The 16,284-nt window shown below is 43.4% G+C and overlaps 1 protein-coding gene across 3 annotated transcripts in view; it reads left to right on the top strand.

Annotated features, from left to right (window-relative positions):
* CNKSR3 (CNKSR family member 3) overlaps positions 1 to 16,284 on the top strand; it is an 85,568-nt gene that overhangs the window by 48,176 nt on the left and 21,108 nt on the right. For all 3 annotated transcript variants that reach the window (XM_039234086.1, XM_039234087.1, XM_039234088.1), the window contains exons 2-4: positions 5,696 to 5,859; positions 12,541 to 12,743; positions 13,217 to 13,304. In XM_039234086.1, coding sequence (XP_039090017.1) covers positions 5,696 to 5,859; positions 12,541 to 12,743; positions 13,217 to 13,304 — 455 coding nt within the window. The remainder of the gene's footprint in view (positions 1 to 5,695; positions 5,860 to 12,540; positions 12,744 to 13,216; positions 13,305 to 16,284) is intronic.

Consider the following 16,284-nt stretch of genomic DNA (forward strand, 5'->3'; position numbering starts at 1 on the left):
AAGCATAGCCATTGAAGGGTCCTTACGGTGGGCCGCATGTACAGAACAGAAGATGATGTAGTCAATGACCTGATTTTAGTCTCCTACAGAAAATTTGAAGAGAACAGCTCTACATTTTTTGTGATGGAGCATATACTCTAACTTCTTAATCTTCCTAAACATAGGCCTTGCCACGTTTTAGGGAGATTAATTAATTAATAAAAAAGAATTCTTAGTATGGGACAATGATTTTTTCTTTAATGTAGAAATGACCTCCTTTAACCTTGAAACATTGAGACTTGAAGCAAATACCTGTAGATATCACAGTCCATAGTTTCCTTATCTTGAGTTACTCACCTGCATGGGAAAATAAAATCAGGTGGCTTGGATATTGGTGTGACATTAATATTTTTGTGAAGTTCACTGTCTTCCTTCATGCATTCACTTATTTATTTCACAAAGATTATCAGGGGTCAGCAATGTTCTAGATGCTGAGTGCTATACAGTGAACAAAAGGAAACCTCTGCTATGGTGCTTCTGTTCTGATACAGATAAGAAAACACTTTTAGGTGGAACTGATGATTTTGGCAGGCTCCCATATTGGGAATACTTTCTGCAGAAGATGATAACGTGGGCTGTGGAGATCTCATCTCCAATTTATAGTGTTCCCAAGGGGGCCTTTGGGGGTTTCTCTGTCTCTCTAGCAACTTTTATTCTGAACACTTAGGAAATTGAGGACCTGAATAAATCACAATTTTGTATTTAATGATATAGACTATTTATTATGTGCTTTATCATGTTGTAAGCCCATTTATAAATATTTCATTTATAAACATTTCATTTTCGTTACAGATATGTGCAGTAGGCAGGAGTATTGTTGCTGTTTTACAGGTCAGGGCACTGAGTAACTTGCTTTTGTGGCAAGAAGTGGGATTATATTGGTGCTCAGGCTCTTAACTACAGCCCCGTCTTGCTCTACATCTAGGGTGAGAGGTTTCTTTCCTTTACACATGTGGTATTTCCCTGAAAGTTAGAGTGTTTACTGCCCCACCTGGTGACAGCGGAGGGTGTCTGGGCCTCCTTCGCTGGGGCTTGCATTCCTCAGGGGCTCCCTTCCTGGCTCTTTCACATTGAGTTATGTGCTTAATTTGTATAACCGGAATGTATTTGATCTAATTTTATTTAATTACGTGTTTCTCTCGGTGCTGCTGGACATTCTGTAAGTTCCTTTAAGCAAGGAACCGGCAAACAGGTACATGTGACAAATAGTTTAAAGTCTATATTGCAAATTCTGAAACGATTAGACCAGTTTACTTTAAATTGGGGATTTTCCCCTCTGTGGGGCTATGTAATATTTAATTTAGCTGTTTACAAATGTTTGTATTCTCTCAGTGGGATAACTGAAGAATAGGCTATAACATGTTGGAATAATAAAGCTAGAGGCAATATTATTTAAAATCTAGCATATTTGGGGACGCCTCGGTGGCTCAGTCGGTTAAGCCTCCAACTTTGGCTCAGGTCATGATCTGTGGTTTGTGAGTTTGAGCCCTGCATCAGGCTCTGGGCTGACAGCTCGAATCTGGAGCCTGCTTCGGATTCTGTGTCTCCTTTCTCTGCTCCTCCCATGCCAATGCTCTGTCTCTGTCTCAAAAATAAATAAACATTAAGACAATTTTTAAATCTAGCATATTCAACACATATATGTGTTCATTGAAAAGAAGTCTTTATGCCACTATAGATACTGTTCTTAGTTAGGTGGCAGCATGCGGTTCTTCTTGATAATTCTCCTATATGTCAGAGATCTTTTGATTATTTGAGGTCAGGACCCTTATGTTCCCTCAGAATCCTCCAGGACATTCTGGATCCCTTTGCAGGAAAATGTTCTGTGCTCTGCATCCTTCAAGTCCTCCATCTCTGATCATACCTGCAGCCATTGTCCCACCTGGAGCCCACATGGGACCTCCCATCTCAGCTTTCTCTGTGTCCAAAATATCTTCTCAGGCTCTAAAGCAGCTTCAGAAATCTTGTGTCTTCAGTGAAATGTTTCAGTTAATTAAAAGAGAAATCTGGCCTCATCTTTGTATCTACTCATTCTTCCTGGATGAAGTTTAATCAGCACCGGTGATGCACGGCATCTTCACTTTAACTTTAATGGACTCATTTATTCTGTGCATGGAAACAGACATGGGTCCCTGTTTTATGCGTGTGTTTTGAGCAGTGGACTTGCTTGGTATGGTAACCATGAATTTCAGGTCTGCCGGTCCTTGGTCCTCATTTGCTTTGTTTTAAAAAGAGTTTATGACATGTGGATGAATATGAAATAAAATGCTGTTACATTTGTGTGGGTTTGCCAGGGCTGCCGTGGAAAAGCACTGGAGACCGGGTAATGAAATGACAGAAATGTATTCACTCCCAGCTCTAGAGCCTGACGTCTGAGATAATGGTGTCAGCAGGGTTGATTTCTTTTGCAGCCTCGTTCCTTGGCTTATAGGTGGTTGTCTTCCCCTTGTGTCTTCACCTGGCCTTCCCTCCATGTGGGTCTTCTTTTTTTATAAGGACACCAGTCATCCTGGAAAAGGACCCATCCTGATGATCTCATTTTAGCTTAATCACATCTTTAAAACTTTATCTCCAAATACAGTCACCTTCTGAGCACTTGGGGTTAGGACTTCAACGTATAATTTTGGGGCAACACAGTTCAGCCATAACGAAGTTTAAATATATAACATGGTTGTCCTCAACTTTGATGATAATTAAAACAAAAATTCTCGGGGCACCTGGGTGGCTCAGTCCGTTAAGTGTCCGACTTCCGCTCAAGTCATGATCTCACAGTTCATGGGTTTGAGCCCCGCGGCCAGCTCTGTGTTGACAGCTCGAGCCTGGAGCCTGCTTCAGTTTCTGTCTCCCTCTCTCTCTGCTCTTCCCCTGCTTATGTTTTCTCTCTCTCTCTCTCTCTCTCTGTCTTTCTCTCTCTCTCTCTCTCAAAATAAATAAATGTTAAAAAATTTTTAAAAATTCTCTTTAAATTTTAAAAATAGGCAAAAGCAGAGGACATCCTGAAGGAGAGGAGATGGCAGGATTTTGGTTGTGACCTGGCTTAGAACCGGCTAAGTGATTTATGGTGAAATTCATAGTAGTTAAGACCTTTGTTGGTACATTTCCAATTGTTTGGATTCAATGACAGTACCTTCAAGTGCCTCTAAGATTTTGTGATTCTCTCTTAATGTTTGTGGTTATAGTAACACCTTGGTTTGCGAGCATACTTTGTTCCGCAAACATGCTTGTAATCAAAGCACTTGTATGTCAAAGCGAATTTCAGAACCATGGGCTCAGTTGTGATCATGTGATGTTTGGCATCACGTACAACTCATATAGCATGACATCGCTCATTTCTCAAGTTAAAATTTATTAGAAATGTTTGCTCATCTTAAAGAACACTCACAGAAATCCAGCACTTTACTGTAGACCCTACTGCTTATTTGGGAAGATGCTTGGAGAGGAATTTGTCTAACTCTGTTTCCCGGGTGGAATGTGAAAGAGTAGAGCTTGTGTCAAAAGGCCTGGATTTGAATCCGAGGCCTTTCCTCCTATAGGGCAGCTGAAGAAAATGGCCACAGAACTCCTTCTCTTGGCATCTTACCAGCTGTGTGGCTGGAGACAGGCTATGTAACCCCCATGTGCCCAAAGTTAGTCATCTATAAATTGAGACTAGAGGTGTAAGGAGGCTCCCCTTGTCGCTGTTGTTTACTGTAGACAGATACCGCTCCTCTGCAGACGGTCCTGGGTGGCGGGGCGTTGGGATGCAGCCTGGGGGACAGGGGGGACGTCGGCCTCCATACCTGCTGACTTGCGTGGCCTCCACTGCCTCTCTGACTCACATGCCACAGGGGCCACTTGTGGCTCAAGGCCGCCAAAGTGGAGCTGGGTTTATTTATGTCACCGTCCCTAACCTCGCTTGCTGTGTGCTGGAGCCCCTCTGCTGGTAGGTGTGTGTCACTGGAGGGAAGATGAGTGGGTTCCAGCTGGTCACCATAAAATACTTTTTTCTTGCCTCCTCTTCCTGTATTTGATAGTCCCAAACGGTTCTAAGGACATTGTTCTTCTTTCTGTTTCTGTATCTTATCGGGAGACAAATGGTGAAAGTTTATGGGGCAGATGTATCATTTAGCCTAGCACATCAGCTAGGCTAAGTGATCCATAGACCCATAATGGTCCATAGATCCATAGATGACATTAGTTTTGCCAAAAGTAAGTGCTGGGCCTTGTGTCGACTTTTCCTAGTCCAGAGTACCTACATGGCACAACTGTGGTGAGGGGTAAATGAAGTAAGTGTGTGCGTGCATGTGTGTGTGTGTGTGTGTGTGTGTGTGTGTGTGGCAGAGCACGGCAGAATGCCTTCCACATATTTTATTCTAGTGAAATTGAATTTTCATCCTTTGTGTTGGGATTGAATTTATAGAAGCCTCATTGCTGGAAATGCTAAGGTGGCTCTTATTAGGCTTGAATAGACCAGTTGATTCAATACAAAATTTTAGTCCAGTAAAACCACTGACACTAGTTGACCAGAAAGTTCTCTATACAGGAATAAAGGAACCCAAGTTTTGTTAGGCTTACCTATTTTAGTCATTATGTAAGAGCATTGGGGTGCCTGGGTGGCTCAGTCAGTTGAGCATCCGCCTTCTTGATTTCAGCTCAGGTGTTGATCTCCACAGTTGTGGGATTGAGTTGAGCTCAGTGCTGGGCATGGAGCCTGCTTGGGATTCTCTCTCCCCATCCCATGCACATGTGCTCTCTGTCTCTCTCTCTGTCTCTCAGGAAAAAAAAAAAAAAAAGCATTAAAATATAACACTGTTGGCAGTAGTATTTGACCTGGAAAAATTCCCACAAGCTACCCCTTTTAATTAACATTGCGTTTCTCTGGTACCACTGCTGGTATTTTCTCCTTTGGATTCTGTAGTCATGAGAACTTTTTCAGTCTCAAGGGATAGAAACCCAACACAAACTAGCTTAAGCTAGAAAAGGAATTTATTTCAAGTTAAGTGAAAAATCGTAGGGGTAGAATTTAAGCAGGTTTCGATCCAGGGGCATATAGCATATTATCAGAGCATCTTCTTTCTCTCAAATGGATGTATTTTCAGGAAACTTATGAGAAAAATGGCAGCATCCTCAACGTTGTATCCTTATGACTTCCAACCGGAAAGGAAGAACTCTCTTCCTGTGTCCATATATTAAATATCAAGGAAGGTTTTGATTGGTTCTGCCTGGTCATCCTTGATGACCTATAACTGGCCGGTGGGTAGAATATTGTGGCCAACAATTGCAGCAAAGCCTCTTGATTGGCAGGTCCGCGGGGCGACATGGGCTGGGAGGAAGATGGTGTCCCAAAGGAAGACTGCTTCACAGACAAGTATCTAGTCCACAGAATTCACATTTCCAAGTCAGCAAGGTTTAGTGTTTATTTTAGTTGAAAGGAAATGGAAATGGGAAGGTAACTGTCATAAAATAGTACTGAATCCATTTGAAAATTTTAAGCTGCACATTGCAGATCTGTTTGAAATGAGAAGATGAGGAGACACCTGGGGTGTCCTGCAGGTGGGGTATACACTGTATAGACAGTCAAGTAGTTGGGGCATAACTGGTGATTCCTGAAGTTGATTTAAGTATGGGCAAATTTTTGAGTAAAGGAAACAAAATGGCTTCTGCTTTTCTTTGGTAGGGTTAGACGATTGCCTGCAGCAGTATGTCCACAAGTTCGAACGGGAGAAGATAAACGGAGAGCAGCTGCTGCAGATTTCCCATCAGGACCTTGAAGAGCTGGGGGTCACGCGAATTGGACACCAGGAACTTGTGTTGGAGGCTGTCGACCTTCTCTGTGCACTGGTTGGTTCATGAGATCTGTGCCATGATGATGTTCTTTAGAACCTTATTCTCTGAAATCTTCAATGTTTGTGATTCAGCATCGTTTTCTTATTTGCTTCTTTATTTAGTGAGTGAGAGAGAGCACGAGCACACTCGAGAGGGGGAGGGGCAGAAAGAGAATGAAAGAGAGAGAATCCTGAGCAGGATCCACACTGCCAGCATAGATCTTTATTTTTTTAATTTTTTAAAATGTTTATTTCTGAGAGAGAGAAAGAGAGAACGAGAGAGAGACAGCATGAGCAGGGGAGGGTCAGAGAGAGAGGGAGACACAGAATCTGAAGCAGGCTCCAGGCTCTGAGCTGGCTGTCAGCACGGAGCTTGATGCGGGGCTTGAGCCCACGAACTGTGAGATTATGACCTGAGCCAAAGTTGGATGCTTAACCAACTGAGCCACCCAGGCGCCCCATGTCAGCACAGATCTTGAGGCAGGGCTGGAACCCGTAAACCGTGAGTTTATGCCCTGAGCGGAAACCAAGAGTCAGATGCTTAACTGCCTAAGCCACCCAGGTGCCCCCATTTTCTTAATGATCCATTGAAATGAAGCATGAGCTGAAGGTAACATAAAAAGGAAGAAATCATTTTCTAGATAAAGAGGTGGCAAACTGTGGCCTACACATTAAATCTGGCCCACCACGTTTGTAAATAAAGTTTTATTGGCACACAGCCATGACCGTTCATTTATTTCTTATCTGTGCCTGCTTTTTCATACTTTCAGGGGACTGTGTGGTTTCCAAAAGCCCAATATATTTATTATTTTGCCCTTTAAGGAAAAGTTTGCCTGTCACAGAAACTAAGTTTACCTTTTACAGAAAAAAGTCTGTTAGTTTCATTTTCTTATCTTCTGTGGAGAATAAAATGATGGAGAAAATCCTGAATGAAAACATCATCTTCTAAACTGAAATGAGATCTAGGTTCTGATTTCATGTGTGTTTCTGTTACTATCAGAAGCTCTTCCGTGTTTCACAGGTATTTGTGATACTTAAATAATTGATGTGTGTGCTCTTGAAGTCAGCTAATGGAGTGGTAACTAGAAGGGAAGAAATGTGAACTCTGGTACCCTTTGCAGATGAGTGAGCTTTGACTTGAACATGGAGTGAGTTAAATCCTGCCAGGTTCTGACTCTCGCATTCCACCCGTGGCTGCCTGAGTAGCCGTCTTAGGTGTGCGCGGACAACATCTGTGAGGGCATCATGCCTCCACACTGGTTGCCACACGGCGGGGACCCACGTGTGTCTGTTAGGATGCCATGTGAAGGATGCAGTGTCCCGAGCTGTCAGGATTTGGAACCAGGCCGCGGCATTCAGGCTGGGTTAAGTAATGCTATGAACCTGAGCCAGGGGTATATACAATTACATCACCGAGAACGGTGGGAAAGAATGTGTTCTCGATTATTCTGCCATTGCTGGTCCGCGTTCCATTGATTATATAACTCTTGCTGCCTGGTGCGTATTCTTCTTAAAATGGACAGAGCCTTGTCTCCTGCTCTGAGATGTGCTGCTCTTGTTTACAGAAGTAAGGGGGAAATTATTTGTGGTTGATAAATGAGCTGCCACAGGGGAGACGCCGTGGCCAAGTGGTGTGAGTGTTGGCTGCCAGGCAGGAGCTTTGCGTTCTGATCCTGGCTCTGCGACACACTCCTTACTCCGCAGCCTCCGCGGAAACGGGGGTGCCTGTTTTCCCCGTCAGTACAGTAACACTCCCTAGACGCGGCTCTACGCTAACGTGTGTTTTGCACAGCCCAGAAGGTATCTTAGAGCCTTGTTTTTAAAGCCGCATGTTTTTTTATACAGGGAAGCCTGTTGGAGTTTACTTTTGTTACACTTTTTGGGAAGATCACTTTTCCATCTTCTCTGCTAATTTGATTGGTCTCTTTCAACTTTGAGGAAGGGGTTTGAGGACAGGCAAATTACTCCGCAACCCGCAATAGGAGAGGTAAGGAGGAAGGGCTGATTAGAGGTACAGAGTGTACAGCCGGCCAGATAATAAACCTAACAGCTGCCTCCTTTCTTTGCCTTTGCCCCTTCCTTACCTCCTGAGATATTGGACTAAAATGAACAAAGCTGGACGAATGCCAGAACCTAAAGCTGCATTTTATCTCCTACAATTTCCTTCTAATTTCCTTTGTAGACAAAGTTTGACCTCAAACTCATTCTGGACATGCTTTCTGCAGTAGAGTGCCAGTGAATGCATTTGACACAAGGGTTCTCAAATGAGTGTGCCTTTTCTGGGGGGAGGGGCAATTAGAGAGCATTATTAAAATATCTTTTCATCTTGCTCTAATCTCCCCTTTAAATGTTTTTATTGTAATACACATATCGATTATACTATTTAATGCATTTACACTGTGTAGATCTTTGTATATATAAATTGGTCATAATTTTTGCCTTAACAACTTCTCCCTTAGGCAGTTAACGTATATCCGTAGTTGGCCCCAGGCTTATTTAAAAGAGGTTGTCATGTAAACTGAGTTTAGTGGGTTGTTGGTTTTGTGATGGACAGGAAATGAATAGAATTTAGAAGAAAGGGGGAGGAAAAAACAAAACCACTGGAAAATTCTGGAAAGAACAGGGCAGATAGAATGGATAAAAACCTAAAATAGGGAATAGCTATTAGTAAAGATTCCAGACCCGGTGAGCAGATGGCCCACAGATAGGTGGTCACGGATAGCAGGGGGAGAAGCCCCCTGTCTTTTGCGATGTGCGGCGTACAAGTGACTCGTATCGTGAGGTAGACCCAAGATCACTCTCAGGATTGAATTCAGAGTCTGGACCCAATTTTTCTCCACCTATCAGGGGCAGACTATTAGTAGGGCCTTTCTAGTAGATCTGCTGCTACTCTTTCTAGTAGGATAGCTATTAGCTACATGCAACTATTTAAATGAAAATGAAATGAAAAACAAATTCATCTCCTCGGTCGCACATCTCAAGAGCTCATGGCTAGTGGTGGCTAGCAGCTACTGGCTACCATATTTAGACAGTGCAGATGGAGAAATTTTCATCACTGCAGCACTGGTCCAGAGGGTGTGATTGAGAGTAACGAACTCTAACTGCAACCTATTTTCTTTGGCAAATCAACCTGTCAAGACCGATACAGGCACAGCTATATTTTTAAGGTTGAAGTAGGTTGAGAAAGTGAACAAAGTTGGAATCCGTACACACGTTAAGTGCTGCCACCCAAATGTGTGATTCAATGAAATGCCTGTAATGTATTTACCTGTCCCAGGTGCTTCTGTGCACACGTCTACTCCTCAGATTATTCATTGTTCATAAGTTACCCATCTATGGCAAGTCATTAAAGAATGTTATCCTTCTTTTGGGGCAGAAATCATGCAGGAAGAGTAATCTTTGCTGTCAGTTTGTATTTAACTTGATCTTGCTCGTGAGGTGATAATAAAATGCCTTTAGGGAGACTGTGGAATATATTTCTTAGGTTGTGACTTAATTGACCCAAGTCAGTGAGATGGTTTAGAATGTATGTCTCTGGCACTCCTTCATCACATGTTAGATCATGAACAGGGTCAGGAGGAATGGGAAAGGGAGGTATAAGAGAAATATAAGATTCATCTTTAGCTAGAGTATGTATAATTCAGGCACCAGAGGAGTGAGAATCTGCCTGTTTCCTTCTGACCTGTCTGCAGTGTGATTTCTCTAACCAGACCCGGAAATAATCCCTGATGGCTCACCTCTAATGAAGTGAGATCTTGGTGGACGGGTTTCTTTAGGTGTATAGATTTTCAGAGACTCCTTTCATTTCTTACTTAGTGTATATCTTGATACTTTTAATGCAATTTCTGAAGGAGACAAGTTTCAGGGAAAAGATTAGTGGAGATAATCAAATCTGGTCTCAGAAATGATTCATTTTCTGTCTTTCATTGTGGGGCACTTAAGTCAATAATCCTTCCCTGATTATTTTTCTGCATTAGAGACTCTCTTGAGTTACTAGAATCAGTTTCTTGTTCTCTTCTTAATTGTGGAATGGAGTGGAAAGGGAAGGAATTTTCCTCTCTTCCTTTGCTTCTTTCTATCCTGTTAAAATTGTACTCCATTATAGCTGCATCTATCTATCCTTCTTGTCCTGTGATTTGTTTTGGTTGGGAAAACGGAATCAGAGCCTATTGAGTGGAAATGAAAAGAACCAGTTAACAAGAAGCCACACTCCCCCTTGTTTTAATATTAAAAGTGGTAGATTTGTAGGAGATGGAAATTTAAAACTTCTTGCAACACTAAAATGCATTTAGTCCTCTTTGAATTCACGAAGTAAATGTCATGCACAGTAATAAGAGTTCCAAGTAATTTATGGTGACATTGATTATAGAAAGCTGATTTTCTTGCTTTGGTTCAGAACTCTTGATAGAAGTTGGCAGGCTGGATAATTGACTGAATAAGGGGACAGTTCCCTTTAATCAGTCACAAGTCCTTCAAAACAAGCTTGCCATGTGGCCCTTTATCCATTCACTTGTGAATCTCTGATTCTCTGAATTGAAAATGCATGATGAAAATCCATCTTTGTAGTTTTGTCTTCTCTCTTGAAGGATAATGTCATATTTTAGCCTGTAGAAAATGACAGAAAAAAATATGAAGGATATAAGAGTGGGATAGAATATTAGTGTTTAATACAAAAACACTTTTATTATGAAATTTTATTTCAAAAAATTATGAAATTATGAATTTATTATGAAAACTTCAAGGCTTGCGAAAGACAGCTTCCAGTTAATGGATCTGGGAAGATTTTTATTTTTTTAGTTTATTTTTTTATTGTACTTCACTCTTTTCACAATTCCTATCTAAACTTTTTTAAAAAGCACTTTTTATTTTACAGCAACATAAATTTAAGCTTCAGGAACATTTAACTGCAGTGAAAATCCAACTATAGTGTCTGTAGATGATGTCACCAGAAATTACTTAGAACTTTTATTTCTATACAAACATTTATTTAAAAAAAAAAATTTTTTTTTTTAAATTTTTATTTATTTCTAGGAGAGAGAGACAGCGTGAGCAGGGGAGGGTCAGAGAGGGAGTCACAGACTCTGAAACAGGCTCCAGGCTCTGAGCTGGCAGTCAGCACAGAGCCCGATGCGGGGCTCGAACCCACGACCCGCGAGATCATGACCTAAGCGAAAGTCGGACGCTTAACCGACTAAGCCACCCAGGCGCCCCTGTACAAACATTTATTTGAACATCAGGGGATGGAGCAGGTCAGGATAGAATTTGGAGGGAGGTAAGCAGCTAGTTAATTTGTGTAGAATCAGGGCCACTGGTTACTTTCCTTTTGCTTATCTGTAACCCAGCCTGTTTTCTATCTTCTCTTTCTGCCCTGTCTTGGGCAGGGAAGGAGCACAAAAGGGAAACATGCCTCATGGCGATCAAAACCTTGTAACCTCGCTGCTGACTGCCTTGATTGGAATCCCACCTCCCTGCAGATTAACTGTGTACCTTGGAGAATGTATTTAATGGCTCTGTGCTTCAGTTTCCTCACCTGTAAATTAGAGATACTATCATTTCCACCTTCTCGTGCTATTTACCGGAGATAATACTTGTTGAGCCCTTTGTTCAGTCCCTGGTGTAGAGCAAGTATATTGGTCATATTATTCCTGGCTTTTAAATAGTACCACGGTCTCACTTTGGGATGCTGTTGAAACAGTATAGTACACCCCAGAGATATCTTTATTTTTTGTCAAAATAATGAACCACCAGCTTGGGACATGTATGTGCAGTTGAATACAGACGTTCATCCGTCCTCTCCCCAAAGTCATCTCAGATTTATGTGTTGTCCTCTGGGATTTGTTCTTCACCTATCACATGAAATTCATTTTTTTCAAAGCACCAGAGTAAGATGAACATAGTCCAGAAAGAACACAGGTTCGAAGCTCGAGAGACAGAAATTACCTTTCAGGTGAATTGACGGTTAGTCAGTGCTGCTCTGTTTCTGGGCAAGCGCATCTCACCGGATGGAAATTCATCCATTCAGATGGCTGCTGTTACTGTCTGCTGTGCTGCAGACACGGCGGTAAGCCGCACTCAGAACTCTGCTCTCTCAGACTTTGTGTCCCTGCCGGAGGAAGATGGTGCGACCAGGGTGGGTCAGAGAGGTGGCAGATAGGTGATGTGCTAGAGAGAGAGAGATGCAAGGGGGCATTGGCAATGTGTGGAGACATGTTCGGCCGTCACAGCTAGGGAGAGGATGCTACTGATGGCTAATGAGTAGAGGCCAGTGGTGCTGCTGAACCTCTTGAAATGTACCAGAATCCTCCCTTGCCCCTTCACCTCAACCAGAACAGAGACTTCTGGGCTTTAAATGTCAGTAGGGCTCAGGCTGAGAAACTGCTCTACACAGTCAAGGAAGCCTCAAGGAGGAACATTGGGGCTAGTATGTAAATATAAGAAAGGGCTGTTCTTGCAAAGATTTGCGGGAGGAGCATTTTGAAAAGAGGAGCCGGCAAGTGTAAAGTCCCTGAGACGGGAGGAACAGAGAAGAGGCTGGTGTGACTAGGTGTGGGTGAGGTCCGCAATGTGAGCAAATCATGGAAGATTTTGCGGCTATTGTAGGAGTTATTCAAGTTGTTTGGTGGGCTTTTGAGTTATTAGCAGAGATTGGGCATTGTTGATTATTTTGAATTTTTTCCTTTGGTTTTATTTTTCACAGAATTACGGCCTTGAAACCGACAATATGAAGAACTTGGTTCTGAAACTGCGAGCATCTTCCCACAACTTACAGAATTACATAAGTAGTCGGCGGAAAAGTCCGGCTTACGATGGGGACACTTCCCACAAGCCCCCCAAAGAACTCCTGACCTCCGTGGTGGAGCTGATCGGAGCCGCAAAGGCCTTGTTAGCTTGGCTGGACCGGTACGTTACACATGTGCCCCACTGTCCCTGGGTCAGTTCAGGAAATGAGCTGTTGTCTCTTCATGTCCCTTCCACTGGGCCTCTCCAGGAGTTCTGGGTCAGTGGGGGGATTTTAGGGTCCCTCTGGAAGCTACTGAAAAGATAAGTAGCAGGACCAAATTAAGCTCCACTTGGGGAAGAGTGGAAACACACCAAAGGTGTTTTCACTGCGTTTAAATGCTCGTGATTATTTCGTTGGTCTGAAGGCTGTGAGTTGACCTCAGAAGGGACACGAATTCTCTTGGCTCATTTTCGGATGTGTTTTTATCTAGCACTCCTGCGGCTCTTCTGTTCAGAATCCTGTTTTGTGTGTTAGCTTGAGAGGAAACCGTTACATAATGAGTCCTTTAAACCAGCTCTGCTTGTCAGCCTACAGTGTGGGGATCCCAGTGCCCCCGCCTCCGTTTTCTTAAAGGATGTGTGTTGCTTTCCAGGGCTCCATTTACAGGGATCACCGATTTCTCAGTAACGAAGAACAAAATCATTCAGCTCTGCCTGGACCTCACCACTACAGTCCAGAAGGTCAGTACATCATCGTTGCTTTTTTAACACCATTTCCCCCCATTACCCTTGTCTTCCCTTCAGAGGGTTTCCACGCAGGCACGAAAGTACCTTTTTTGCTTTTTCTGTTTCTCGCCATTTTCCTCCCATCCGACCTGGGGAGAGACGAAGGGCTTTCCATTAGATGTGTTGTTGCCATTGGTTTCTGAAAAATGAGCAGTGGCCTTTACATCAAAGATTACCTTCTTTTGTTTTAAAATAGTTGAGCTAATAGGCCTGTACTTTCTCTAAACTGTTACAGCGCTTAATTTTTTTAAACAAAAACTCTGGAGCATCTAAGTCAGATGAAGTTGAGAAATGCTAAGAAGGGAAGGAGTCCAGCAAGGTTGAGATGGATGCAGTGGCTGGAGGGACCCTCCTTTGGAACAGCGACATTTGAGGAATCTGTGACTCTGTGCTCGTCCTGATGAAATGGGCCTATTAAGTTGTCCTGGGGTGTTTTCCCGGTAGTCATTTTTTTTTTTAAGTTTATTTATTTTGATACAGAGAGAGTTCAAGCAGGGGAGAGGCAGAGAGAGGGAGGGAGAGAGAATTCCAAGCAGAGTCTGCACTGTCAGTGCAGAGCCTGATGTAGGGCTCAACCTCACGAACCCTGAGATCACGACCTGAGCCAAAACTTAAGTGTCAGATGCTTAACGGGCCGAGCCATCCCGACACCTCAGAAGTCATTGTTGATTGTTGTGAAATGATGATAGAAAAAAAATCTCCCGGTGGGAGGTACAAATCCTGATCTGTTCACCTCAGGAGAAGGGTGTCCTGTCCACTGAACATCCTCACCACGCTCGGCCCTGCTTCTGTGGGCCTCAGCTCACCTGGTACATGATAAATGGTTTTGTTAAAAATTTTTTCAGTGTGTTTTTAAACAAATGAGATAATGCTGTTGACAAACAAGCTGATGCAGATTTGTCAGTTATCAGGAGAAATTTAACCCAAACTTAAGGGACACACGAGGTATTGTTTTTGTTTTTGTTTTCCCTTTGGTGTTCATTGAGCATATGCTTCAGAGACAGACCGCCACCGGTTCAAATCCTGCCTCTGCCACTTGTCTACCCTGGGACCTCAGACAAGTCACTTAAAATTTAGGAGTCTCATTTTTTTTTTTTTTTGGGTCTGTAAAATGGGAATGCTAATATTGACCTCACCAGATGATTTGGTAGGATTTCTACAAGTTATTGTCAAATGACAAAAGACGGGAAAAAGATGGAATATAAAGACAAATGGCGACTCCCGAAATATGAAAACATATGAAGGTACGTGTTCATAACACACACGCGATCCAAGAGCCTGTATACAAAGGAGTAAGTTCAGCAGGCACTCGGGAGGAAAGTTGGGTTACTTTAGCAGGGAGAGAAGTAGGGATGGAGTATAGGAACCAGCTTGCTGCCCCCACCGTCCAACCCCAAGGAAGGAAAGAAATACTTTTTTTAAATTTACGAAGACCATTATGTGATTACATTTAAAATTAGATATAATTTTATCTGTATAAAATTAGATATAAATCATGTAAAATATTTTAAAGTAACAACACCTACCTCGAAAGGCTGCTATGAAGATTAAATGAAATATAACACATGCACAGTGCCCACCAGAAGTGATCGCGTATCGTAGGAAATCTAAAAATCATGCCACGTACTGGTTTGCTGGACACCGACTTGATGGTGCAAGGAAAGGAAATTCACAAACATGCCGCTCCTTTTTGGTTGGTTTGTTTTGTGGTTTACATAAATTTGAACAGTTTTTAAGGATGAAGAGAGGCAAGGCGTGACTATACATGGAATATTGTTTTATAGTTTTATGGACATGGGTTGAAAAGATGTCTGGCTCCTGTGAGCGTATGTTTTCTCTGTCGATTGGAGAACACAGGTGCTTTGACACACGGCATATTTGTGTGCACAGAAATGAGAAACAACACACCTGATGAGTGCCCTCTGCAGGGTGCTGCCTGCGTCCTGAAGCAGGGAGCCCTCACACCCTCTCCCAGGCGGGGAAGCACCTTCTTCTTGAGAACTTCTTGGCAGAAGGCCTGTTGACCTTTCCGGAAGAAACCTGTCCTTTCCATGTATTCCTTTTATCTGGGAAATTTCAGGAATGAAAGTTGTGTCCTCCCTTCCAGTGACAAGGAACATGATCTCCTTCGAACTTTATTCCTTTCATCTCTGTCTACAAGGAGAGACCTTTGCATGTACTTTCGCTCCTTTCTCTCCTCCACGTGTTGCCATCTGCCCTCCTCTTTCTTGTCACCTTGTCTGCATCCCTCCCTTGAAGGGGAACATGTTGGTCTCCTGATGTGAGGGGTAAATCGTTGCTACCTTTTCCCGTGGAAAGAGGCTGCATCCTTCTTGTGAGCTCGCCTCGTGCTATCCAAGTTCACGGGTGGATCTTCAGTCAGTTTCCAGTTTCCAGGCTGTAATATCAGACAAAGAGACACCGATGGGAGGGGGTTGGGATCTGTGTCTTCATTCTGTCCTCGGAACGCCGCAAGACCATGCAAACTGCAGTCCCAGCGGTGACACACGATGACAGTGGCAGGCGCCAGTCCTGCTCTGGGAAAAACCGGGGGTGGTCGGGGAGTGAGCAGTAGAAGGGCCAGGAAGACTGAGCGGAAAGTTGGATGGCCATGAAAACAGAGGAGGAAAAAGCCACGGGAGCATTTGTTGAGTGCTGGTTGTGCTTCCAGTGTGTGCCACGTACTTGACATGTGTTGTCCCATTTGCTTCTGCGCTGAGTTAGGGTGCGGCGTGCTCCTGGCCTCACAGAGACAGGAGCGCAGGCGGGGAGCGGTTAGACAGGTCGTTCAGGGCCACCCTGCTGGTGAGAAGGTAGAGGTGGAGGGAAGGAGCACCTGATAGCTGCCCTGGCTGGGTCCCTGCCAGGTAGGCTGGCCTGAGGCCACCAAGCCAGGTGACCGAGGAACGTGACAGAGCTCAGCTCCCCCCACCCC

The sequence above is a fragment of the Hyaena hyaena genome, unplaced genomic scaffold, assembly GCF_003009895.1.
Source record: "Hyaena hyaena isolate Hyena2069 unplaced genomic scaffold, ASM300989v1 scaffold_81, whole genome shotgun sequence".
NCBI lineage: Eukaryota > Metazoa > Chordata > Mammalia > Carnivora > Hyaenidae > Hyaena > Hyaena hyaena.